This window comes from Pistacia vera, unplaced genomic scaffold (assembly GCF_008641045.1).
Source record: "Pistacia vera cultivar Batoury unplaced genomic scaffold, PisVer_v2 Contig674, whole genome shotgun sequence".
Lineage (NCBI taxonomy): Eukaryota > Viridiplantae > Streptophyta > Magnoliopsida > Sapindales > Anacardiaceae > Pistacia > Pistacia vera.
The window spans coordinates 166,423-193,251 of NW_022196528.1; the positions used below are offsets into that span (position 1 = coordinate 166,423).

The following is a 26,829-nucleotide window of genomic DNA, read 5'->3' on the forward strand; positions in this document are numbered from 1 at the left end:
TTAGAGTCACAATTTGAAACCAATGGGTCCTCACAAAAAAAGATCAACTATACGGAGTTTACTATGACAAAACCTTTTTTTTTTAAAGTAAACAACTCATTATCCCTACAATTTATCCAACCAATTACGTATGTCAAAAAGACAAAAAATAAAACATTAATAATAATAATAAAAATATGTTTAGAAATAATAAGGAAAAAAGGAAGTGGGTAACTCTACCGGACCAGTAAGACAAGTTTTTAGGACAAAGTTGAAGCTGTCGTTTGAGTCATAGTCTAAACACCTTGTTGACTTTGTAGCGTACAATGTAGTTCAAGTAGTGAATTTTGGCTTCTCTTTCATAAAAACACACCTAAAATATTTTATAATTTAACTCAAAAAAACACACCTTTGATTCCATTTCTTTACTAACCCAAAGACGAAAGCCTAACAAATCTCTAGATTTACAGAGAAATCAATGAGCTACACTTGGAATATCATGTTTTTCTTGGTGGGGTTTTGAAGAGATTCAGATTTATGCTTTCTTTTCCTTCATGGAGTTCAAAAAGGAAAAGCTTGTCAGGTAATCATCCTCTACTTCTTTTATTTTTATTTTTTAATTTATCTCTGGTGTTGTTGTTGTTTTTGTTTTATCATGTTTTGTTCTGGATTCTCTTTGTTTTTAAGGAAAAATTGGTGGGTTGAGTTTTCTTGGTGTTGTTTTTGCTTCTGAGCTGTGTTTGGTGCTTGAGAAAATGTGGGAAAATTTTATTTGACTTCAAAAAAGTAGTTCGAGTTAAAAAATTTGGTCTTTGGAGACTAATAGATCGTAAATCATGTTTTTAGAAAGATATCTGTTTCTGTTTTCTTAATTACAGTTTTCGTTAATAACTGAAGAGATGTAGGAAAGTTTCAGATTTGTCGCTGTTGGATAACTAGGAAAGCTTGGAATTTCACTGAACTGGAGCATGAGAGAGTTTATTGGACTTCAATTATATTGAACCAAAACAAAACAAGTTAAAGAATATGATTCTTTAATATTCTTTAACTAAATCTTCTGAGATTTTGAGTATGTATTTGATTATTTTGTTTTTGGGCGGTGGGGAGTTTCTGCTTTTTGTTTTGTTTTCCAGAGCAAAGAGTTCTGGAAACATATTTGGTTATGTCTTCATAATGCTGAAAAGTTGTTATCTTTGTCCGAGGTATGCTAAATGCAGATTATCTTTGTTTTCGCTGAAAAATTGGGAATATCTAGTCAATTTGTTGGTTGAACTTCTGTCTAGGTTTTATTCTGATGGGAAACAACATAAAGAATCTCTGTGGGGAAAAAATGACCTCCCAATGCACCTTGAGAGGTCATCATCTGCGTACAAGATTGCATTACCTTCTGTGTTAAATGGGTTGGATGGAGGCAGAAATCGACTGCCAGAAACAAGCAAAACTGGGTGGTCTACACTTCTTGTACACGAAAATGAACCATGGCACAAGAGAATACTCGACCCAGGTAGTGATATTGTGTTGCAATGGAACCGGGTATTCATCGTCGCATGCTTGGTCGCACTTTTTGTTGACCCATTGTATTTTTACTTGCCTTCTGTGGGAGGCGATGAAAATGTTTCATGTGTGAAGACAGACTATGAGTTGCGAATTGTCGTGACCTTGTTCCGGACTGTAGCAGATCTTTTTTATTTGTTGCACATGGTTATAAAATTTAGGACAGCTTACATTGCACCAAGCACTCGGGTGTTTGGAAGGGGTGAACTGGTCATGGATCCAAAGAAGATTGCCCGGAGGTATCTTAGATCTGATTTCTTCATTGATCTCATCGCAACCCTGCCTCTCCCCCAGGTATCTTATTTTGACATATCAATCTTTGATATTCTAGTTTTAATATAATACATTGATTTTGAGGTGCCCCATTTAGATTACTGAGCAAAGTAGAACAGATGGTGCTTATATTGGTAGAATGACTTAATAGTATACAATTTATATTTACATGACTTTGGATCCTTTTGTTAGTCTTACTTAGTAGGAGAGCATGTTATTGGTGCCTTTTTCTAGCTGATTTCTTGATTTGAATTATATTTTTCTGAAGAACATAGTTTTTCCCCTTTATCCTTCAATTTTGTCCTCATTTTGGTATTCTCTATGCTGATTTTTCGGGGCTTTTATATTCCCCCTTCAGCAAAATGATGTTTATATTTCCAAAATTATGTGGAAAGAACAGTTTTTTGTCTTCCATCTTGGTGATAGAAAACTCTTTCGATCTTCCCTAAATAGCAATAAAGAATGAAGCATGTGGTTGTATTCACTGCCCAAGTAATCCATTTTGCACTGGGATTCTTTGTCAATCCTGTACTGAAGCTGAATGCTGTCACAAGTCAATCATCTTCCCTATTGCACATGAAAAAATATTGTAAGAATGTAATTCCAAGTTAAATTCTTGAAGAGTTAGAACATCCATTGAGATCCTGGATTTCGTAGATGAGAAACTCTCAACCTGAAAGAATACTGGCAGAAAATACACTTTGGAAGGAATTTTCAGTTATCCATTCCATTGTTCAAAGTAGTGTTTGGATGTTATACACGTGCATCTCTGTTGTCGACATGCTTAGTTTGCATCAGTAAGTCAATGTGATAAATATTGATTAACCACATACTTTCTATTGGGATTTGATAATAATGAAAAATAGTTGTATGGCATTTAGTATTCAACATCCTCTATGTTGTGCTTTCAAAGACCCAAGCTGCTAGTCATGGATGTACTCAGATAGCTTTCAAAGGTTTCTATCATTTTTGCTCTAAACAAGGGAATACATTTCATTAAAGTAATTTATGTGATTCTCTATTTTCCTTCTTCCCGAGATTTCTGCTTTTGCAGTTGTACTATATGCTTATTCGTTGATCATATGGCGTATTTGCTTGTGGATAAAATGCTAGATTTGATAATGTGAGGATGGAATCTGGTTTCGCCTTTTATTCTTTCGACCTCTTCATTTAACTTATGATATTATTTTACTCGTTCTAGTTTTATGCTTTCTCCAGTTGAGAAAAGGTGAATCTCAGTTTAATGAATTTTTGTGCAGCTTGTCATCTGGTTTATTATACCAGCAACAAGAAGTCCCCGAACAGATCACAACAACAATGCCCTTGCATTGATCGTTCTGATTCAGTATATTCCCAGATTGTATTTGATTTTTCCATTGAGCTCTGAAATTATCAAAGCAACTGGAGTGGTCACGAAGACTGCCTGGGCAGGGGCTGCATATAATCTGTTACTCTACATGTTGGCTAGCCATGTACGTTACCCGATTACTTTCATATTTATTTATTACTCTGCTTTCTTACAAACTTTATCTGTTACTCTTGTCGTTCCACTTGTTTAAGTTTCCATATGCTTTTTTTGTTTTTTAATTTCATTTTCTGAGTTTGCAAATTGATGGCCATTCATTGTCTCACTTTGTTTAATGCAGGTTCTGGGGGCAGCATGGTATCTACTCTCAGTTGATAGGTATACATCATGCTGGAAAAAAATGTGCAAGAAGGAAACTAGCCCTAAATGCATTCTTAACTATTTAGATTGTGATGCTTTTAACCATCTAGAACGCAAGATATGGGCAAATAGTACAAATGTGTTTAAAACCTGTGATCCAAGGAATTCAGCAAGTGATTTCAACTATGGCATATTTGCAAATGCAGTTACAAAGAATGTTGTGTCCTCAGTCTTTATTGAGAAGTATTTCTATTGTTTGTGGTGGGGCCTGCAGCAACTCAGGTACATATTATTCTTTCTGTGCATCAAATTCATCAATTTATCTCATTTTCAATTGACATTCATTTCTAATTTGATGGCTGTGACACCTTTTTTTTTTTTTTTTTTTTGGGTTTCAGTCATTCTTCTCTTTTCTGTATATCTTGGACTGTATGTTGCAGTTAACGGGCTGGAATAGTAAAACTAATTCATGTGAATAGACTGGACTCTGCACCAACAAAGTCTAGCACTAATATAGCCTGCGCTAGATGCTGATAGTAAACTTTGAAAATCCCATTGTAGGAATAACACTTATACGATGAAATGATGTGGAAAATATGATTGTCATAAAAGGGTCATCCATATGAGTTCAGGAATTTACATTGACATAAAAGTTTATCTTATAAATTCGAGAAAGTTGTTGTTTCATTGCTGAAAATATAATATTTAGCAATGAAAACTAAAGTTGGAAGTAGGCATATGCATCCTTTATTTGTTGGATAATATTATTCTTTTGCTAGAATAAGCAACTGCTTGGGTGAGCTGGCTAGAGATATTCTCTTTCCTTCTGCTTGAGTCTGTATGCAAAGTAGTAGTGGATGTACTTACCATTTGGAACTGAAACTGAATATATGGTTTTAAAATTGTTTAAAAAGCTAAAATGCTTGGTCAGCTGTGGTGCATGATGCTGATGGAATTGTATTGCAATAGAGAACACTTGACGGAGTGATTGTTGAGTGATACTTTTGCATGATGTGTATCTCTATATCTGATCTTGAAAATAATGGAAACCATTTAATTATGTGTTTTCATTCACAAATGTTTGATTTTGTTTTTGTTTCCTTATTATCTCAGTTCGTATGGGCAGAATTTGTCAACAAGCACATATATTGGGGAGACAGCATTTGCAATACTTATTGCCATCTTGGGTCTGGTTCTATTCGCACATTTGATTGGGAATATGCAGGTATTAGGAAACACGCAATCCTTGAATTTTCACATTCAAACTAACTTTTGCTTGGTGTCGGTGGTTAATAACTTCATTTTGGATAGCTATATTACTATCTTGTCAAGTTGCCTGTCAGTGGCAGTTGACACCAAGAACTTTTGGTTCTTCTTCGTTCTTACTGGTCTTTCATTTTTCTCCTTCTCTAAACCACTGAAAAGTAGTAAACTTTAGAAAGAATGATAGTAAACTCTAAACTTCAATTATTGCCTATATTTGAATTCGTTAAAGAAAATGATTGACCCTCCTAGTTTATTAACAGCTTGTAATCTTCTCCTATGCAGTTTAATGGTTTAAAATTGTTTTCATGATGTAGACATATCTGCAATCTCTAACTGTGAGATTAGAGGAATGGAGACTTAAGCGAAGAGATACTGAGGAGTGGATGAGGCATCGCCAACTCCCTGAAGATTTGAGGTATCGTGTTCGCCGTTATGACCAGTACAAGTGGCTTGCTACTAGAGGAGTTGATGAAGAATCCATCCTTCGTGGCTTACCTGCTGATCTTCGCCGTGATATTCAGCGTCATCTGTGCTTGGATCTTGTTCGACGTGTATGTTTCTTCCAAAGTTTACAGTCTTTAGAGCTTAAAAATCCTACTCATTGGTTTGCTGCTTGTCCTCTACGAAAATAATCGTTAAGGTGGTCTAGACTACTTTGACAAAGTGGCATGACATGCATTTGAAATTAGCTTTAATCATTAAGCTTACTTCTGTTTTAGCAATACCTGCTTGCTTTTCAAATTTGCAGGTTCCATTGTTCTCACAGATGGATGATCAGCTGCTTGATGCAATATGTGAACGTCTAGTATCTTCCTTGAGCACTCAAGGTACCTACATTGTTCGAGAGGGTGACCCTGTGACTGAGATGCTGTTTATTATCAGAGGTACACTGGATAGTTCAACAACTAATGGAGGCCGTACTGGTTTTTTCAACTCAATTACACTGAGACCAGGCGACTTTTGTGGGGAGGAGCTACTTGCCTGGGCTTTGCTTCCGAAATCCACCGTCAACTTGCCATCTTCAACTCGAACTGTTAAAGCTCTAGTCGAAGTTGAAGCTTTTGCCTTGAGAGCCGAAGATCTCAAGTTTGTGGCTAACCAATTTAGACGCCTCCATAGTAAGAAGCTGCAGCATACATTTCGGTTTTACTCCTACCACTGGAGGACATGGGCAGCTTGCTTCATACAGGCTGCTTGGCGCCGGTATAAGAAGAGGAAGCTGGGACATATGCTCACAACAACGGAATCCTTTGCTCTGGATGAGAGAGAGACCGATGAGACTGGACAAGAGGAAGAGGAGGACCGTTACCCTCCTAGTTCGAATTCCTCTCAGGCAAAACTGAACCTTGGGGCTACCATACTTGCTAAAAGATTTGCTGCAAATACAAGGAGAGGAGCACAGAGACTGAAAGATGTTGAGATGCCAAAATTACAAAAGCCTGAAGAACCCGACTTCTCAACTGAGCCTGATGACTAGTTTAGTTACTAGCATTAGGCTAGAGTCTATATAACAGCCTCCTCTTCCTCTGCTAAGAGTTACAATAGGTGGCTTCTAAAATGCCACATTTTACACTTCTTTGCTCAACAGTCTGGAACTAATCTTGGTGGTTGTGTTCAAGTACAAGCAAAAGCCTTTCATTAGGAATTTGGGGCTGTGAAGAGCAAATGGTGGGGCTATTTTTTGTGTCCTGTTGGTACCTGTATATTGTTTGTAATGTTATATTTAATTTAACTTGTTAGCTTTATCATTCTTGATCAAGCTAATTACAGCAATGAAACTATTGGCCATGAAATCTACAAATGATGTATTAACCCACTTCTTGCAACTCTTTAAGACTTGAGCTCTCTTATACAAACTTCAAATGTTATTATCTTAAGAAGTTTGCAGACAACTATGATGAGCTTAATCACAATTTTCAATTTTATGGAAATGTGAAAGTTTTTATTAAAACAATTATATATATGTGGATATATCAAGCACGGACATCTCTGATTTTTATTTTTTTTTTAAACGTGGATAACAAGTTAAACGATTAATTCGTTCACTTTGATCTTTTCCATTTGTTTAGTTAATAACTTTTCATTTGCACTTCGGAAAAATTCAAGACGTCCACATTTGAAAATGATTAATCGGATGAGGTTAGAATAACCCCTATCTGCATATTCCTATTTAAATGAAGTTGTTGGGCAAATTTGTCATAACAAGTCTCCACAACTTCAGATGTCTGGCTCAACTGATGAAATTGCATAAATTCAATATCAAGTTCCTCTCTTATTTACTTGACTCTGAAATTCAACATTAACCTGGTATTCTCACCAACCCTCCCAATGGATTTTCTTTCTTTGAAAAAATGAAAGAAAGAAACTATAAACTCTTTATGAAATTAAAACTAAGATAGAATTGTAGACCAACTGTTCACAAAGAACCAATGAAGATACACCAGTTTGTATAAAATAAACTTTTCTTTGTTTTCATACTTTTATCATTTCACATTTGAGAAAAATTTAAACTGTAGAAAAGCAGTTGACTCTCCTTTAGAACCCTTTTTAAGTTTGTGATAGAAGACTCAAATTGAGCAGGGAAACTAAGCTCTCCTGCTTCTTATTGAATTCATAACTTGTGAATAAAGACACAAATGGATTGTCCAATTATCTTTTCAACAATTTAAAAGAATAATTGTAAGGCAGTATATGTACAAGTTACAGCCTAAATGTACAACCAAAAATGGTTAATTGAAGACGAAACAAAATACATTTCAAACTTAGTCCCACCATGCCTTCCATCTGGAAAACTATCACACAGAGAAGTATCACTGTTACATGATTTTTCATCCGACACTTGGTCCTCAGTCTGATCCGGGTTTTATGAACCATACCTGTCAATGTCATAAAACTCTATGTTCTTATACTTTTGGGATATGATCTCTGCTTGAACTTTTCGAGCAGTGTCCGTTGCACAACCAACAAGAATGAGAACTGAAGTTCCTGCAAATCCTCTGAATGCAGTCAAGTGGGTGGTTTGTTCGATGACAGAAGGACCGGCTGCAAGGATTGCTAAAAATACCGAACCCAGCACTGATATCCGACTAAGAACCTATAAAGAAACCATCACAATATATAAATGAGTCCAAGATCATTTTGAAGCCAACAGGAATTTTGAGTTTAAAGTCTATAGTTGCTCCTGCACAGGATATAAGAAGACTAACCCCAGCTTTCTAAGACATCATAAGAAGCTAAAATAACTAGAAAGAACCTCAAATGAGAAGAATTGTTAATAATCTGGCATCAGCTTCAAGACAGCAAGATGATCATTTATAAACATCACAAATATAAGAACTTAAATGCAAAACTAACTACTAAAGGACAATCAGACTCATCTCAGTTTCTAAACTGAAAGCTACTTCCATGGAACGGAATAACACTTCAAATAAGAGGCCATTAGGGTTTTGCAATTCTTTAAATCCTGAATTTTGTGCTTTGATGCGCAACCATTTGCTTGAAAAAAAAAAAAAAAAAAAGCGCCAATATTTCATGCTAGTTTTGCTTAGCAATTCACAGGGGTGATGAACAGCACATATTTCAAAGTTTCATGCTGTATGAATTGTATTAGAATATTAGCCCACATTTCATACTACAAACAATGAAGAACCCAATCACCACAATACAGACAGCTTCATATTCAGACTCATATCAATATGAAGCTGAGTGATTCAATGCTATAGAATGAAAATTCAACAACATATAAATTGCTTTGAAAGAAAGAAAATCACCGTTTGAATAAATGCAGCTGTACTTTTACCCGGTCGGACTAGCGGAATTGATGCACCTTGGCGCTTCAACTGTTCGCTGAGATCATCAGGGTCCAGTTGTAGGAAAGTGTAATAGTAGTTGAAGAAAGCTATCAAAACGATGTTGGTGGGGAGGTAAAAAGAACCTACACATATTTTAACTATTTAGTTTTGGACTATATTAGTTCTTATACTTATATTAGGGAAACTGCATCTGCTAAATGCCAGTGAATGATGGTCTGCTTGTATATTTCACTTGATTTAATTTTTGGTCAATTCTCTGGATATTATTGTAACCACTGCAACAAGTGAACATGCATAAAAGGTGAAACGTGCAGAAGATTCTAGAGTGCAGCAGTGCATATTTTTCAAATCAACAGAATATTCTTTGAGGAGGGAAATATTTCATTACTTTCTGCTGAACTGATAAGACACTCATTCTTCAACAAATTGGACCAGTCAAAATACAAGTCTTACCCCCTGGATTCAAAGCTAATGCAGCCTTCTTCAGTGCAGCTATACCAGTGAATCGTGCAAGAGTTCCAGGAAGAGCCAATGATGATGTTGAAAATATGATGGGCATCACTCCAGAACTATTTACCTGATTAATTAAAAGAATTTTACATCTGAAGACAAATAACTACTACAAGCTAATAAGTGATAGCATTCCAATAAAAATAACACAACATGTGAATAACAGCAAGAACTTAGAGAAATCATTCTTTCATCTGATCGGATCATCCATAAAGACAGTGGGCTACATGGTGTCAACAAAATGCTTCTTAATCAAGTTTTGAATGCAAATAAAACTCAGTTCTTGCTTTTATGACAAATATTGTTCATAGGTGAAAATTACAATAATACCAATTCCACTTATTTTACACAATTGTTCAGCATTTTTAGTATTTAAGCAAAGCATTTGAACTTCAAAATAGCAGGAGCATGAAGCCAAAACCTGGAACACATACCTTAAAGGGTAGGTATGCAGATCTTTGGAGCCCTCCGCTTCTGCTGCTGTATCTTGAGGCATAGTTGAGCGGGATTTTTCTCTCTGCTTCCTGAAACCCTTTGTTCAGATAATTTTTAACATTTCTTTGTTTCCACTAATCCAAGTACTATCAAACATAACAGATAGCAGTTACCTGAACATAGACAATACCAAGGACTAACAGGAAGAACGAAATAAGGATGGCAACCAGCCCAACATAGTTACCATCCTGATATGCCTGTGCAACAGTCCGACCAAAAGATGCTGGCAAGTAGGAAATGATGTTTGTGAATATTAAAAGTGAGGTGCCATTTCCAAGTTTTAGATCAGAGATTTTCTCCCCAAGGTATGTTGTCAATACAGAGCCAAGAGTCAATAAAGTAACAGATGTGAGAACCCACTGTGTACTGAAGTCATTGACATACGGACGAAGGAAAAGTACTTGACCAACTGCCTGTCATGCAAACAAAGATATATAACAAAATTCCATTAGCAGCTTTGAACGTATGCTATGAAAAGATGGTACCAAGAAGTTGGCAGAAATAGATGGGAAATGGTGACTCTGTGAGGTAATTTCAGGAAGTTACAGGATATGCAGACCACAAACATCCTCCCATTTTTTCTCCATTATTATAGGACTTCAGTGACGCATCAAAATTAGGAGGTTGTTATCGTATATGCCTACCATATGACCACTCAAATAGTAAAAGCCAGCTCGCCAGATATTGTCTTTCATGTACATACTGTATTTTCTATGTCATTGTTAAAAAAATTAAAAAAAATTAAAAAATTTGGTAGTTGGTCCTTTATGGATTGAAGCAGCTCTACTTGGTCTTAGTAAGGCAATGCATTAAAATTAGCAGTTGTTAGATCAATATGCCTACTCTATGAATGGTGGAACAGTAAAATGCAGCTTGCGAGAATTTAGTCTTTTTGATTACACAGCTGTAGTTTCCTATCTCATGGTAAATAATAAAAGTATAAACGCTTTTCAGCATCAAAGTTGGTCCTTTCAGAATCAAAGCAGTTCTACTTGGATTTAGTGATAATTGATGACCAAACAGGGAATAATAATTTTCTTTCAAGCACTGGCTATGATATATAAAAATCATGATCTGATTACATTGAAGCAGCATCAAATATGCATCTTGTCAAAGTTAGAGGATATCAAGTTCCTTACCTGTACTACTGCAAACCCAACTGAAGCATATTGAGTATACTGTTTCACTTTCTTTCTTCCTGCTTCACCTTCTCTTTTCTGAAGATCTTGCAACTTGGGATAAATTTGGGCAAGAAGTTGAAACACAATTTGTGCATTGATATAGGGAACTATACCAAGAGAGCATATTCCTAGTCTACCAATGCCTCCTCCAGAAAATGTATCCAATGTGCCCAATAGACTGTTCTGATCCAAATTGCCTACAAAAGCTTCTCGATTAACCCCACCAAGAGGTATATATATTCCAAGTCGGGATAAGGCCAAAAGGCCCAAAAGCTTGAGAAATTTTCCAGGTAATGGGCCTTTAAAGAAGTCCCCAAAATCGATGGAACTGTCCTCAATTGCAGCTGCCAAAGATAAAGAATGCTCATCAAACAGATAGAACTCTTACCATCAATCACCACAAGAATATTTTAGAGAAAAACATTTAAAAGCCAAGAAAACAAACCTGCCAATCCTCGAGCTGAAGAAGATTTTTCCTTTCTTGTAGTGCTCTCAAATGTTGGGGATAACAAGCTCATAAAACTTTCCCAAGTGCTATTTAAACTAGAACGTACATCTGGATTGATACCCAAGGGATCAAAAACTGAGCCCTCACAGCTGAGAAGGAATTCCAATCAGCAAGTGGGATAAATATTACCACAACTGCAAAGTAACCAGATTTCTAGCAATTGTTGAGAAGTGACAAAGAATGAATTTAATATATACTGCAGTTGACAATATGGACATATTACTGTAATTCTCTACACAATTACGACTTACTACATGCACAAACAAAAGTTCTTTTGAGAATGTTTTCATTGATTATGAGAACCCCCAGAACAACTTTTAGCACCATAGCTTCTGTCCATCTCCAGATAGGATCATATATGACACTTAGTACCGAGTGAGAAAAAATCATATATGACACTTAGTACCGAGTGAGAAAAAAGAGCCAGTATGATGGAATTCAGTAAAATCCAAGATCAGGAAAAAGCCTGAATAATGAAAGAAGAAGAAAACCAGTAAAAATGAGCTTGGCACGTGTTTTTTTTTTTTCTTTTTTTCCATAATGCCAAGAAGAACAAAATTGGCTTTGCAGGCGTCTATTATGAAGTCACTACATTACTAGAATAAGCGTCTTTTCAGTAGCATTGGCTTTGTACAATACAAGGACATTCATTTATTTAACCCAACACAGTATGCCCCTATCACAAACTAAACCTATACAGTATACATAACCATCCTTAACATTTCTCAACCAATTCTGCAATCTTGAAATCCAGCTGAATCATAATCTGAAACCAAATCCAATTCAATCCCACTTATCTCTCTCCATCCTTCTCTTCTATGTATCCAGTTCCACTTTTCCAAGCCCTTAAACTTGAATACATAACAGAAGTCTGATAATTATCTAAAAATGATGCATACAATCAAGCACAAAAATACATAATTTCCGTATCAGCGAATTATGTGATTATGTGATCAATTATATGTACCTAAAAAATAATGTCACATCAGTATGTGATAAATTACTCATAGAATCAACTACAAAAATGCATAATTTCTCCATAAGTGTAACCATAGGCTCCCATTTTAAACACCAACCCCAACAACATTAACATACAATCAAGCAAAAATAAATAAATAAATACATAATTGTGTACCTCTAAAATAACGTCATATCAGTATTTGATGATACACATAAAATAAAGCACATAAACACATGATTTCCTTTATAATTGTAAATAAAGGATCCCACTTTAAACAATAATATCATACACAACAAGAAAGCCAAAAGAAAAGGAAAAAACTTAAAGACCCTCATTGCATAGCATAAAAAAGAATAGAATAGAAGTTTGAAAGGGAAAAAAGAAAAGAAAAGTGAAGTGAAGTGGAAATATGATAAACATCAAAGTAGAGACCTCTGAGAGAGAGAGTTGGAGGAGGAAGTGGCGGTGGCGGTGGCGTTGTTGGGCTGTCTTTGAACGGAAAAAGAGGCTCTGCATATTGGATTTCTGAGTGTTGAAGATGGTTTTTTGGAGGAAGAAACGTTGAAGCTAAGAGGCCAAGTACAAGAAGCAGCAGCAGCAGCAGCCTCTCTGAACATTATCACCACCTCTCTCTTTCTTCTTCTTCTTCTTCAAAAAGTCTTATCCACTTCGCATCTTCGGCTTTTGAACTTCTTCTTCTTCTTACTTAAGAAGTGGACTTTATATCTGTTAAGAAAATAAAATAAAATTTATAACACTAAATATTAATAAAATAAACAAGAGGCCAAGGCTTGGTGAAAAAATGAAGGGGCCAGAGAAGCCCATTTAAGGCCCAAATCCAAACCCAAACCCAAACCCAATGTTTAATGGGCTAAGATCCAAATATGATAAACTGGGTCTTGGATATTTGGACTGTGGGCTAGAAATAAGAGTTTGTTATCAATCAAGGCCCATACAGAAGTGCTAGAAATTAAGGGCCTTGAGAAGCCCATTTAAGGCCCAAACCCAATTCAAATACATTGTTTATTGGGCCAGGACCCAAATAAGATGAAATGGGTCTTTAATATAGGCTGGAAAAAAAAGTTTAATGTGGATCAAGGCCCATATATAAGAAAGTTTTCAACAATAAAATTGTGAGACCATAAAAAATTATTATTCTTTTATATTTTATGATATTTGATTAAATTAAGAAATTTTATTATTTTTAATCAAAAGAATAAATTTTCATAACACTTTTAAAGAAACATTTTAGAGTAATTATTATTCTCTAATTTTTTTTTTTTTTAGAAGAGCTTCTACATGTATTTTATTTGAAAAAAAAAATGGATTGGATCATCGAACCTAGGCATAAAATAAAAAATTGAAAATAAATAAATAAAATTTGAAATTAATAGGTGGCAAAGATTTAATTTTGGTGGATTTCAATTGGCCAGGACTAACATAGAGATAACAGCATGTGATATTGGGAAAATTTGGGTCATCTACATTTCCTTTACGAAGATTTGATTCTTGCTTGATATGATTAACAACTTAAAAGAAAAGGAAAAAATTCCCACATCAAATATTAAATCTCACTATTTTTATCAAATTGGACCCTTGTAACTCAATAAATAACGTTGAATAAATTAATAATAGATCTCAATCAATAATCTAGCTTTAAACAAAATTCCCACTTCATTTTTTTTTTTTTAAAGGTATCTGAGATATCCAAACTTGCATTGGAGCTTACGTAATCTTCAAGGTTACGAAACACCCTATAAGGCCAAGAGGTGTCTATCCTACGATTCGAACACTAAATCTTTTGGGAATAACTAATCCCAGTGATTAAAGGATTTGTCATCCAACCACAAAAGAAGAGGTTCACTTCAAATTTAAATCTAACTAAACATATTATGTCGGCCACAAGAATCTTATAACTTGATGAACAAAAAATAAATAAAAGCTCATTCAATACTCTCGAGTTCCCTTTTATGATATCTTTAAAATAAACAAACGAGTAAAAGAAACTGAATAATTGAATATTATATCTTAACAAACACTTGAAAAGAGAAAGATTAAATGTGGTTGGGGTTGGGGGAGAGGTTGAGTATAGATTGTCATCTTCTTCGAGTCTTAGTCTTTTGTCCTCTTTTTCCCCCCAATAGTTTTACCCAACCATTTGATTATTTTATGTATATGCATCTCCCTTTTTAAAAAGAAAACTCAAATCAGATTCAAATATGGTTTGAGATCTCTCTGCTTTTCATATATTATTATAAAAATATAATCTACTATTATCCTCACACCTTTTCAAGATATTAAAAATATCAACTTCTTTACCCACTCCTCACTTTTATTATTCAAGTCTTCATCCTCAATGAAGTATACAAATCCTTTTTGACATGCTCTAATCAATAATACAAGTTTGTGTTTTGTTCGNAAAAGAGAAAGATTAAATGTGGTTGGGGTTGGGGGAGAGGTTGAGTATAGATTGTCATCTTCTTCGAGTCTTAGTCTTTTGTCCTCTTTTTCCCCCCAATAGTTTTACCCAACCATTTGATTATTTTATGTATATGCATCTCCCTTTTTAAAAAGAAAACTCAAATCAGATTCAAATATGGTTTGAGATCTCTCTGCTTTTCATATATTATTATAAAAATATAATCTACTATTATCCTCACACCTTTTCAAGATATTAAAAATATCAACTTCTTTACCCACTCCTCACTTTTATTATTCAAGTCTTCATCCTCAATGAAGTATACAAATCCTTTTTCACATGCTCTAATCAATAATACAAGTTTGTGTTTTGTTCGGGTAACGTTCAAATCAGGTCACAAATCTCAAAACTTCTAGCCATCAAAGGATCAAATCGAGAATTAAGGTCTGCTCTCGATCTGAATTGTCATCTTCCGACACGTGTATTTACTTTTAAGAACTTGAAAATTCCAAGTATGGAAACCTAATTAGGAAAGGGGGTATCATATGTGATTAATTGTAGAGATAGAGGGTGGCCATGTCACATTGCCCCCACTACTTTAGTATAGATGATTGTGAAGAAAAAGATAAAGAGAAAAGTTAATTGAATTTAATAATTGAAATGTGGGTGAGAGGGAACAGGTAAGCATGGTGGTGTAAAAGGCTACAAAAAAGATGACCAAATTATACAAGGCATGTTGTGATTTGTCATCTACTTGTTCCAATCTTTCTAACTTCATTCCCTTTTACACCAATCTTTGTTAATAACCAATAAAGCATATAATAAAATAAATTAATGATGCAAGTTGACATATAAAATAAGAAAAAATTTATTAAATTAATTTATCTTCTACTTTGTGAAGTTAGGAGAAAAAGATGATGCATTGAGTATTCTTCAAAGACAATCTTTTTCTTTTTAAGGGTTTAGGTAAACAAGTGAGTCCCACTATTAAAATTGGTGGGTGACAATAATTTATTAATTTAATTAATTTGTGTCTTCAAAAAAAGTATATAATTTCCAAATCAAATGTTTTTTTTATTTTCTTTTATAATTTAACCAAATTAGAAAATAAAGTAAAAGAAATTGACCATGAAAATTTGGTAAAAGTAGTTTGAGATTTTTTTTCTTATACTAATCTAGAAGCCTTTATAAATCCAAGTTTGAAAATTGAAACTGAAACCCTCGTCAAAGCGATAAAAGAAAAAGTGGAATTGGAATGGAATAGAAAAAAGATGGAGAAAGGACAAAAGAGTTAAGAAAGCAAAGAGATGAATAAAGGTCACAATCACTTTTAATGGAAGAAAGTAATGGTTGGCTTTTTTCTTGCTTTTTCAAAAAGCCATTTTATGCAAAGCCATGGAAATTTCTTCGTACATGCACCGCCCTTAGGAAACCTTTTTAACGGTTACCCCATTTTATAAAAAACAAGAAAAAAAAAAAAAAACATATAAAACAAAAACAAGTAGTTGAAGAGTCCATTCTTGGTGGACCATGCTGTTCCAATTCACCACCACTTGCTCAGCCGCTAACCACTCACGCGCCACCACTTTTTTTTTTTTTTTTGTTTTGACTTCTATCACATTGTAAACGCGGTTTCTTAATTTGTGATGTGTTAATTAATGACATGATTGATGGGGAAGAGGAAGGATTTTTTTATTTTTTCTATTTTTTTATTTTAAATTTGATTCAAAGTGATTGTTTCTTTATTAAGTTTATATAAGTCAATTTGAAGACTACTGTCAATCTTCAATTGGGATATATATATATATAGGAAATACTTTTTCAAAAGCACTTTTTTTTTTTTTGAATGAGTGTTATATGAAAAACATTCTGAGTATATTTCTCAAAGGAGCTAATTATCATTTTGATATAAGTGGCTTTTACAAAAGTACAAAAATCAATTTTTCATTTTAAAGTGTTTTTGACTCTTGTATTAACGTATATATATCGATTTGTAAGTTTGATAGAATCAAAAGGAAAAAAAAAAAAAAAAAAAAAAAAGTAAAGTATCATTTTGAAAATTAAAAAAAAATTAAAAGTGTTTTTGAGGAGAAGCACTTATTAAGCATTATTTGAACAATGTGTCAGATGGCATGGGATGAAACATGAATTAACTATCTTTAGGTGGTAAAACGGTTTACAAGACTTTTGGGTGTATTATAAAGAGGTTATGGTTCGAGTCTTTCCTGGGTGTAAAGAGAGCTACTGGAACTCTTATTCGGTCAATAGTTCTAAAGTCTCAAGGATAGTTAAGTACATGTAAACTAATCTAGAACTCCCAGTCATAATAATAATAATAATAATAAAAAATGAATTAGTCAACAAAAATGTGCTTAGAAATATGCATTGGGTAATTTAAAAACTTTAGCTTTTTGATTACCCACTTTTGCTTTTGTCAATTGAGAATATTCACACAAAGTTAGAATCTAATTGCAGAAACTTTTTATCAGCTTTCCACGAAAGAGCAATTCAAAAAGTATGAGATTGAATTGAGATCATGCAATAAAGTAATAGCATGCATGCTTACAATAAATTTTGTAAATGGGAATCATTTTTTTTTTTTTTTTCCTTCACTTTCATAAGCTCCTGACTTAAACAACAATCTTCTATTAACACGAGAACGAGAATAAAAAAAAAAAAAAAAGTGAATTTTGTATGGATAAATCTATACAAAATCATGAAATAATTCCAGTCACATCTCACATAGTTATAGAAAGAGTTGGACTCAATTTATATAAGCTTTGGGTCTTCTCAAATAAGTAGATTCTATTCTGGTAATGATGTTTGCATGAAATCGAAAAACAAATGTTATAAAGGCTAAAATGAAAATATTAAAAACATCAATTTATACGTATATAGTAATATTAAAGAAAATATGAATAAACAAATGTTAGCACAAGTTTAATTGATGATTTATGGCCTCATGTCATTTCTTCATCAATGAGCAATGAAGTTGTATTTTGGTTTTGAGCATATGCAAGGATTTAAACTAGACAAATAAATTTAAAACATGTTTGTATGGTGGCTAACACTAATTTGGGAAACAAATTTCCATCCACACGATATTTGGTTAGGTTTAAAATTTGATAAAACTGAAGATGCCTATTCAATTATAATTTTAATCTACTCTCTAAGATTAAAATTGAGTTTTATTTTTATTTTTTTCTTTTTTGATGACAAGGGGTGTTGGATCAATTGCGCACATTAATACACTCACAGATTTAGACATATCAGTAGGTCAAGCTCCAAAGGTCACCCCTTATTAAGAGTTGCGAGTACTTGAAATCAGGAGACATATAAACTAGATCTTCCTTTATTTTTTACTAGGTGGTTAATTGAGTTATATTGGCCGCGTTTTGGTTCAAATTAGGGGTTTTGGGAAAAGTTTTTGAAAAAAGTTAAAAAAAAGTTGAATTGGGGGGGGTTATTACGAGGTAAAATTTATAAATTAATAAAATCTCCTTTATGTTTGTTTTTTACAAAATACCCCCTATAATAAAAACATTAAAGTAACAAAAATACCTCTAACCCCACCTCAAACACCCCCAGCCGGCGACCACCACCGGAGGGTGGCCGGAGTCGCCGTATGGGTGCATGACCGGTTGGATCTTGCCGGTCATGCGTTGCTATGGCCTTTTCCGGCTAGATCCACGGTGGATCTGGCCGGAAAAGGCCAGATCTACGGTCAGATCTGGCCGTCAACGGCCAGATCTGGCCGTATTGCTTCAACGACGGCCAACAACGTCGTCGTTGATGGTCAACGACGACCGTTTGTTGGCCGTCGTGAACGAGTGTTACGGCCAAAGATCTGGCCGTCAACGGCCACATCTTTGGCCTTAGATCTGGCCTTTTCGGCCGATCCACCGTGGATCTGGCCGGAAAAGGCTAGATCGGCGCACTGCCGGCCAGATTCAGCCGGTAGTGCGCCATTCTACCAGATTCCGGCCATTTTCCGGTGGTGGTGGCCGGAATCTGGTAAATGTGGATTATTGGGGTGTTTTTGTAATTTAAAAAAAAATATTTAGGGGTATTTAATTAAATTATCAAATTTAAGGGGTTTAAAAAAAGTTGAATAATTTTGGGAGTAATATTCCCAAAAGTCTGAAATTTTGGGTATTTTACTGTTTAACTTTTTTGGGAATACTAAAATGTGAAACAAACGCAGCCTTTATTTCTTAAAATTCTGTTCTTTTAAAGAAGACACGCTACTTTAGGGAGATAAATCTTATATTAATTTAATTAATAATACATAAAGAAATAGTGAAAAATCTATAGAAGAAGAATTTCGGAAAAGGATAGGGTTGGATTTATATAATGATAATGGAAATGGTCCACATGGGCATGGCTCTTGCTTGCATTAGAATTAAAACCTAAAAAAGTAGTAATAGAATATTATAATGAAAAAAGTTTTGATTATTCTAATCTTAATCTTAGTTGATTAAATTAATCGTTGTCTTTGGGGTTGAGAAAAGATAGAAGAAAATGAAGAGAGTAGTTGGGGCTTTTGTTTTATTCTAAAAAGGTGGATGTGACACAAGCAAATGGACAGAAGCATAAAAGGTGTAAAGGCTAATTGGGTTGTAGAAGACAATGCCATTTCGCCTTTTTTATTTATTTATTTTGTCTTTCTTTTTTATACATCAAGACAAACCAAGTGGAGCTTTCTTTGTATTCTAGGATATTCTTTTGAGTTGGACTCATAATCAATTAATTTTATTAAAATTAAATAAATAAGGATGATCTTATCTTATCTCTCTTCCATCTTCTAATAAATATAAAATTAGGTTTGATTAATGGTGATTAACATGTGATTAGAGTTTGATGATGTTTAAAATTATATTGTCTTATTATAAAAGGAATAAAGACTAATAGGTAGAAGAGTATATTATTATTATTATTATTATTATCTTAATTATTCAATACTCCATTATTTGATTGCATTATTATTAGTAATTTATTTAAGCCTCTAATCATGCTATTATATCAAAAAGAGATTTGATTAGATTTTGTTCTTCCAACAATACCTTCAATAACTCTTCAAGAGACTTGGGATCTAACTTATTACATCATTAATTATGTATTTCATGGCATCCAGGTTTTAACTTAAATTTTCGAGTTAAATATTATTTGTTATTGCTTATGAGTTATCTACTTTGTCGATCCAATAATGTTAAAAGAGAAGTGAAAATTGTTTACCTTTAATACCAATTCAGTATTCTTTAACACCGTAAGAGATGTAAATATAAACTGTTTATAAACAATAGTAAAAATAAAGTCACAGTTTCCTAACCCAGATTTTTATTATTTATGGTATAAAGATTATGTTAAAAATTCTCCTTTTTCTTTTTCTTTTTATATATTTTTCTTTGATAACTAATCACCCATTTGGTAATAACTTTTCATTTTGTGAATAAAACAAGAGATGTGGTGGGGGGATTGAATAATATTAAACGAGAACACATGCAAGGTTGGGGGACTCATTAAAAGCTTTAGCTGTCCTCTCCTCTCCATTCAAATCCAGCTTGTTCCTATGCATAATCAATTTTGACTTGCTTGTATCCACTAATGCAAAAGGGAAGTTCCCTTTTGGGGAGGCTATGTTTTAATTTTTTTAATAAATTTGAACACTTTGGATTTTGATGCTTTTGGTCTTATCTTTCTTTCTTTCCTACTTCATACATATCTCCACCTCTATTTACCATGTTGTCAATTCTACTCATCTTAATCCCATTATTGTGAAATTTAATTCATCTTCCAAGTGTCCATGCCATATTTAAATTGCATCGTTTAGGTGAAGATCACATGAATCGAATGCGGTTTAATTATAGTGATTAAGACTCTTGATTTCACATAAATCAAGAAGGAATCCAAGAATCGAATCACAAAGAATAATAATAAAGTTATATGTATATATGAGTGTTTAGTTACTCCTTTTTTATTGTATGATTTCTGCAATGAGCAATTAGACGTTCACTATTAAACGGCATATTAAATTTCCAGGATGTTTGCATTGAAGAGTAGTTATATAGATCTCACATATAGATATATACATTTTTAAAATTCTAAAATAGAATCTTTCTTAAACTCTCCATAAACTCATTTTTAATTAGAATTATGAGATATTTTGAATAGTATTTTATAGATTTTCAGTATTAGTATATCCCCAAATTTAGGGGTGATTGGTGAAACTCGTATTTACGCATTAAAGAGAAAAAATAAAAAATATATATTGCTTTGGAGGTTTGATTTGATTATTGAAAAAATCTCTTTGGTAAAAGCATCATAATCATGTAGTACCGGCTTGAAAAGTCGACTCATCTGACGGCTGGCAGATTTCGTTGAGTCGAACACGCAAGCGTGATTGTGCCATGGCGCCGCACAAAAAGGAAGATAGAATGGTGCCACGTGTTGACTGAAACAGAAAAGGTGAAATTTAAACGGTCTGATTTTCACCAACTCCGAAGACAAGAACTGAAAAGAGCCAAAATCATTTGAAAGCAACCGCATGATTCTCGTGTCACAACACGTTGCAAACAAATTAGGTAGCCCTTCACAACCATTCAATTATCAAAATTTAAAATAAATAAAATAAAATAGAAATGTCAAGTCAATTTCATCGCAAAATAAGAGGTGAATTTATGAATTTTTAAATTGGGTTGATATTAATAAGCATGAATTTTCAAATTAAAAAGGTCACATTTGGTTTTTGTAATGTGGGGTCACTTTGATAATGAATTTTCATAGACTTTTAATATATTTTTATTATATATATTGACCATAGGATTCCATATCCGAAGTTATGGAATCCGTCTCCATAAATTGTAATAATGTTATTTCTATATAAAATGGTAAAAGTGGTCATTCGATGCTCAATAAAAAATATGTAGAATTTTTTCTGTTATCGATTTAGTTTAATTGATGTAACATATCCTAAAAAATAACTTAATGTTTTACATAAAACGAGATATTTAAGATTTGAAATTTCTCTATATTGTATTATTGTTGACTCGATACAATAGTACAACTTATGACCATTAGATCTAAGAGTTTTTTTTTTTTGAGAAGATGTTAGAGTTTTGTTATAATCCAATCATTAATCATGACATTTTTATGTTTAATTTTATATTGGAATATAGTATTAAATATAAAATTATAGTTTGAAAAGCTTATTTTTATTAACGTTACAAAATCAGCTATAGAATAATATCATGTATAGAAAATCAATTTATGAGGCATGGTACTCATGTTAAAGTGAGCAATGCCATGACATGATTAGAGTGATATCGATATATCACCTAAAATCTAATCACCACACGACTAGTGTTATTTAATAGTAAATCAAATTTATTTAAGTTGACTTATATAAATTCACTCTATAAGATGATTTCGACATACTGGAATTGATTTAAATTTCAAAATTTAATCGAAAGGAATTAGTTTCGTAACAATGTAAATGTTGCGACGATATAATATTTAAAATAATTTATCAAATCAATTGTCACATCAATTATAAATAAAATATGAATATATTATAACTAGAAATTTCATATATTACATTAAAGAGAGAGAGGAATGCCTCATTTTTATTGATCATGATTCATGTAATTTAAAAAATATCTATGACAAAATACTATAAATTTTTTAATATAAAGAAATGAAATAATAATAATAATAATAGTAATAATAATAATAATAAAGGGTGAGACATTGCCTAACTGGCTCCTAAAGGTACCGTTAATCTATCAATGTCTCCTCTTCTAACTGTTTTTTACTCTTTACCCTCAACTGTTTATCACTCCCCGCCAAAAACATTTGGCCATATTTACATCTCTACCAAAAACATCCCTTTCATCACAATCACAACCCTTCAACCACCACCTTGATATCACTCGGAAGCAAATCGCCGAGGCTTCGGGTACCGGAGTCGTCGTCGGTTTCAAGCCGAACGACCAAAGATTCATCTGTTGTCATACCGGTATTGGTGGGTAACCTTGATTTGAGCTGGTGCAAGCTAGGGATCAAGACTTTGTCTAACCATTCTTCTAAACCTGTTCTGCCGAGCCATACACCGCCTACAATTTTTTCGAGGGCGTCGTCAAGGATTTCGAGTGAAAGACCATTGCCGATGATGGTGGAGAATTTCTTTGTAATCGAGTTTATAATGTCGTGTCTAATGAGGCTGAAATCCACAGGCTTGAAGACAATGGCGCTGTCTACTGAGTTAAGGAGGTGGTGAGATGCTGGCGAGGTTGAGGGTGATAATAACAGTCTGTTATTAAGGCCATGTTCTTCTTCGTGATCAATTGTGAGGTCGCTTGAATTGTGTGATCCGTCTGCTTTGTCATCTCCAACATCAGCAGCCTGATTCAGGTCAAATGATAGTCCAGAACCAGTTTCCTTTCTTGGTTTTGTTGATCTTTCTTCATCGTGAAGCCAACTGGGGCGGCGTTTTGCTGTTTTCTCCCAAAGGGAGAGCCTTAATTGCCAACCTCCACTTGCTAAACTAGCTACCTTCTTTTCGTCGAGGGTAATGCCATGGGACAAGAATTTGAGAGAGTCTGGCAACCAATTTGCAGTGAGAATGAAGATAACCTTCCCTAGATTGATCTCACGGCCATGGGAATCAATAAGCCGGCCCCTCTCCATTGCCCGTTTTATGTTTCCTCGAAGAAGCATTTCTGCTTCGTCAATATCTTCAAGCAAGATCACAGAAAACGGGTGTCTCTTCACTGCCTCTCCTATTCTATCCAAAGTTGTTTTACCACGGACACTAACATCAGAGTCTCCATCATCACGTCTTGAGCCAAGAGAGATCGTTATTGGACTGTCACCACATACCAGCTCTGATAGAGCTGATGCCATCTTTTTCTTGCCAACTCTGTCAGGACCAGTAAACAATAGCCACATGTCTCCCTTCAATCCAGCACCTCTATGCTTTCCATTCCCCAATGTACATTGAGTGACAGTTGTAGCAACAGCACTCGCTGCTTCGTGTTGCCACCATACTTTCTCCAATAGACCTTTGGCAAGCCTCTTGAACGAGTCAGCATCTACTATGTTTGATTCATGGAACTTACTCTGTGGTTCAGAAGATATGCAGCCTAAGAAGTCTTTGACATGTTCTTTATGGTTTTTCTCAGGCGTGCTTTCCTTTGATCGACCAAGAACAAGCTGTGTCTTCACAGGGCTACCTGGAGGAGAAACTGCACGATCAGATGGCTGGCTGGGGACCCGATTTGTGTTCAATTGTAGTGCGTCTCCAAGGTTTCTATTCAGTTGTAACTTTGGTTGGAAAGGTTGGCGTGCAAACAGGTTTGGATTGTATGAGCTCGTCATTGAGAGAGGCAATGGCATGATTCTCTCGGTACCAAAACCGGGCTGATGGAAATTAGGATGTAGCTGCAAGCATGTATCATTCCATTTCTTCTGCAATTCTTGGCTTTTTTGCTTCCAGATCAAATCATGATCTTTGGTCTGAAAAAAGCACAACAATACAAATGACTTGTTAATCTAGAAGTAATCAAGTCTTTAAACACAAAGAACAAAACATTATCCGAAACGAGGTGATCAATTTGACTTAAACTTACCGGTGTCTGATCCACTGTTTTAGCATCATCATGAGCTTTAGCATTATGCAACCACTGTGGCAGCGATGGCCTTGCTGCCTCTGATTTAACTTCTGATGAGGACTTCTCAAACTCCTTGGCTAATTTCGCAACTTCTTGTTCATAATTCTGCATACATTGCGGGCAACAGCTCATTCGCTGAACAGGATCCATGTTCTCAGAGACCCGCCTTGTTGGAAGGCCCTTCAATGGGGACAAAGACTCAACAGAGCTACTCAGAATTCCATTCCCATTGCTCCCAATCCTTTGAAAAAAGGGGGGAAAAAAAAAAGAAGTAAATATACGACCAAATTAAACAAACATGAAGGTCATCATTCAAAGTCCAAGAAACTGCAAAGTTGAATCATGAACTAAGACCATTGTAAAAATATAGAAATAAATAAATAAAAACACCTAAAAAAAACTTTAGGATTCCATATCTAAACACAAGATTCAACTTCAAAATGAGTAAGTTTCTCAAGAGAAGGAAAAATCTATAGATAAAAACTCTAAAATCTTGGATTCTATAGACAGAAATTCTTGATGATGATGATGATAAATCTAAGGTGTAATCTAAAATCATTGAGAAATTGGTCAAAATATACCTGGGGAACATCCCTGGAAGAGCTTTGGCAGCAATAGGAACAGCTTGCAGATCCCAATCATTTTCCATTGAAGGATGATAAACTTGACACCTCAAATATGTTTCACAAGTAGCTGTCCCAATCAACCACAACCTCCCTCCACCACCACCACCATCAAATCTTACCAGCATCTTCCCCATCTCCGCCACCGCCTCCGCCACCACTTGCTGGTGTTGTACCGCCCCCGAATTCGACACCCCAAAACTCAGCTGTTGCTCCACCAGCCATTTCAAGTCACCCAAATCCACAATCACCCCTCCATTTCCAACCATCTTGCTCTCAATTAACCCACTCAATTTTCTTAACTTTAACACAAGCTCGCCCTTCTCAAAACTAAAATCTTTCCCCAAACGAATCACCTCAACATTCTTCAACACCCCATCTAACTCTTTACTCTCAATCTTTATCAACAATTCTTTTACGATCATTTCCGGCTCCGATTCCCCCACCAAAACCGGATTCTTTTTCTTACTTTTCATCAATATATCCATTACTCTCTTCACTTCTTCTCCTCTTTGTTGCCCAGATTGTACTCCCCCTCCGGTTCCTTGCTGCAACCGCGGATTGACATATAAATTTCTATTAAGATTAGGCCTCAATCCCAACCCAATTGGGCTCGAATTCGAAACTGAAACAGAACAAGGGGTCGAATTTAAGGATTGTTCAATAGTGGCCTTAACCGCCGGACTTGAAAAGCTAGCTTCACGCATCACTCTACTCACACTCGGGTCATCAAGAATGGAAATTATAAGCTGTTCAAGCTCAACTTTCACGGCTAAAAGCGGCTGCTGCTGTTGCTCGGGACATCCACGGCGTTGATGGGCTTGTGCCCGCTTAAGAGCGGCCATTAAAGCATTGGAAATTGGCGGGTCCAGGCCGGGGCTCATGTTCTGCGCGGTGGGGAGACGCTCCAAGGCCACGCTGAAACAGAGCTCCAAAGCCCGGCACTGAAGCGGATGAGACGAATTGGGATGAGACTTTATACACGCTTGTCTTAAGAACCCAGATGGGGACGCCAAAAGGGTCGCCGCCACATGGAGCGGCGTCGTTTGGCCGTGGTTCCGTCGACCCGCTTCCGTTATAGAATGGTTCAACACACTTGCCGCCTCCGGCGTCAACGTCTGTTGAATCGTACTCAACCCAGCTCTCATTTGTCTCAATATAACGATAAAAATTCCTCCTTTCTATATATATAATCTGAATTAAATAAAGAAAACTATAACCCAAACACAAACAAAATAATCAACAAATAGAGATCCCTTTAGAGTTCATGCAAAGCTTCTCCATTTCTTCCTCTTATTCTATCTTTCTTTCTCTATCTCAGTGATTGAATATCCAAAATAAATAAAGCTAAAAGAAAACCAAGACTATATATAGTATATATAAAAAGAAGTGGTTACTGGTTCAACTTTTTCTCAAATATTACAGTAGTAAGAAGAAGAGAACATGTAAAGTAGTTAAGGAGCAGATGGAATGAAGTGTATGTTTTGTTTATTTATTTATATATATATATATATATATATATATTGTAGAGAGAAAGAGAAAGAGAAGAATTTATGGAAAATTGAGGACTTGGAAGTATTATAATAATATTGTACTATGAGTTGCAAGGATTTCTGGAAAATGCTTTGTGGACAGTGAGAGAGAGAGAGAGAGAGAGAGAGAGAAATGTAATGCAAGCAAAATCTGTCTCCTACTTCTAATGTCTCATAATCTCTTCAAATTAATACACTATTCAGCTATCATGTTTTAAACATTTTTTTATAGGTTTGTTTTAACCTCCAGACATCGTTTTCTTAAAGTTTCGGTGAAACATATATATATATATATATATAGACACAGAGAGAGAAATATTTAATGGCTCAGTTGTTATATATTACTTGGTTGATTTGTGAGTGATTCGTTTGATATAAAGAG

At 34.6% G+C, this 26,829-nt stretch overlaps 3 protein-coding genes across 4 annotated transcripts; 1 reads left to right on the forward strand and 2 right to left on the reverse strand.

The window, feature by feature from the left end:
* The first annotated feature begins 485 nt into the window (after window positions 1-485).
* LOC116113199 (cyclic nucleotide-gated ion channel 17-like) lies at window positions 486-6,539 on the forward strand. The gene is made up of 7 exons (XM_031399350.1): window positions 486-562; window positions 1,263-1,827; window positions 3,066-3,278; window positions 3,453-3,754; window positions 4,586-4,697; window positions 5,053-5,289; window positions 5,487-6,539. Exons 1-7 carry the CDS (start codon window positions 534-536, stop codon window positions 6,213-6,215), a joined length of 2,187 nt encoding a protein of 728 aa, XP_031255210.1. The 5' UTR covers window positions 486-533; the 3' UTR covers window positions 6,216-6,539.
* An 817-nt stretch (window positions 6,540-7,356) lies between these two features.
* Window positions 7,357-12,912, reverse strand: LOC116113203 (preprotein translocase subunit SECY, chloroplastic). 2 transcript variants are annotated; one of them, XM_031399356.1, is made up of 8 exons: window positions 12,638-12,912; window positions 11,182-11,333; window positions 10,695-11,080; window positions 9,669-9,968; window positions 9,495-9,584; window positions 9,004-9,127; window positions 8,509-8,672; window positions 7,357-7,832 (listed from the first exon to the last, which is right to left on the reverse strand). In XM_031399356.1, the coding sequence occupies exons 1-8, from the start codon at window positions 12,820-12,822 to the stop codon at window positions 7,602-7,604; spliced, it is 1,632 nt and encodes a 543-aa protein (XP_031255216.1). In that variant the 5' UTR covers window positions 12,823-12,912; the 3' UTR covers window positions 7,357-7,601. The 2 variants fall into 2 exon arrangements, with proteins under 2 accessions (XP_031255216.1, XP_031255217.1); XM_031399357.1 differs by having other exon boundaries at window positions 11,182-11,378; window positions 12,638-12,777.
* A 9,430-nt stretch (window positions 12,913-22,342) lies between these two features.
* LOC116113200 (protein SUPPRESSOR OF MAX2 1) lies at window positions 22,343-26,301 on the reverse strand. Its single transcript, XM_031399351.1, has 3 exons — window positions 24,874-26,301; window positions 24,251-24,533; window positions 22,343-24,137 (listed from the first exon to the last, which is right to left on the reverse strand). Exons 1-3 carry the CDS (start codon window positions 26,061-26,063, stop codon window positions 22,521-22,523), a joined length of 3,090 nt encoding a protein of 1,029 aa, XP_031255211.1. The 5' UTR covers window positions 26,064-26,301; the 3' UTR covers window positions 22,343-22,520.
* Window positions 26,302-26,829: the final 528 nt, after the last annotated feature.

Excerpts from the sequence above, each read along its gene's own strand:
- LOC116113200 (XM_031399351.1), bottom strand. The coding sequence starts at position 26,063 with ATGAGAGCTGGGTTGAGTACGATTCAACAGACGTTGACGCCGGAGGCG. Across the intron at positions 24,534-24,873 it reads CTTCCAGGGATGTTCCCCAG|GATTGGGAGCAATGGGAATG; the intron begins GTATATTTTGAC and ends CTTTTTTCAAAG. Across the intron at positions 24,138-24,250 it reads AAACAGTGGATCAGACACCG|ACCAAAGATCATGATTTGAT; the intron begins GTAAGTTTAAGT and ends TGCTTTTTTCAG.
- LOC116113199 (XM_031399350.1), top strand. The coding sequence starts at position 534 with ATGGAGTTCAAAAAGGAAAAGCTTGTCAG. Across the intron at positions 3,755-4,585 it reads TGGGGCCTGCAGCAACTCAG|TTCGTATGGGCAGAATTTGT; the intron begins GTACATATTATT and ends TTATTATCTCAG. Across the intron at positions 4,698-5,052 it reads ATTTGATTGGGAATATGCAG|ACATATCTGCAATCTCTAAC; the intron begins GTATTAGGAAAC and ends TTCATGATGTAG.
- LOC116113203 (XM_031399356.1), bottom strand. The coding sequence starts at position 12,822 with ATGTTCAGAGAGGCTGCTGCTGCTGCTGCTTCTTGTACTTGGCCTCTT. Across the intron at positions 11,081-11,181 it reads TTCAGCTCGAGGATTGGCAG|CTGCAATTGAGGACAGTTCC; the intron begins GTTTGTTTTCTT and ends TATCTTTGGCAG. Across the intron at positions 9,585-9,668 it reads TTGGTATTGTCTATGTTCAG|GAAGCAGAGAGAAAAATCCC; the intron begins GTAACTGCTATC and ends AAAGGGTTTCAG.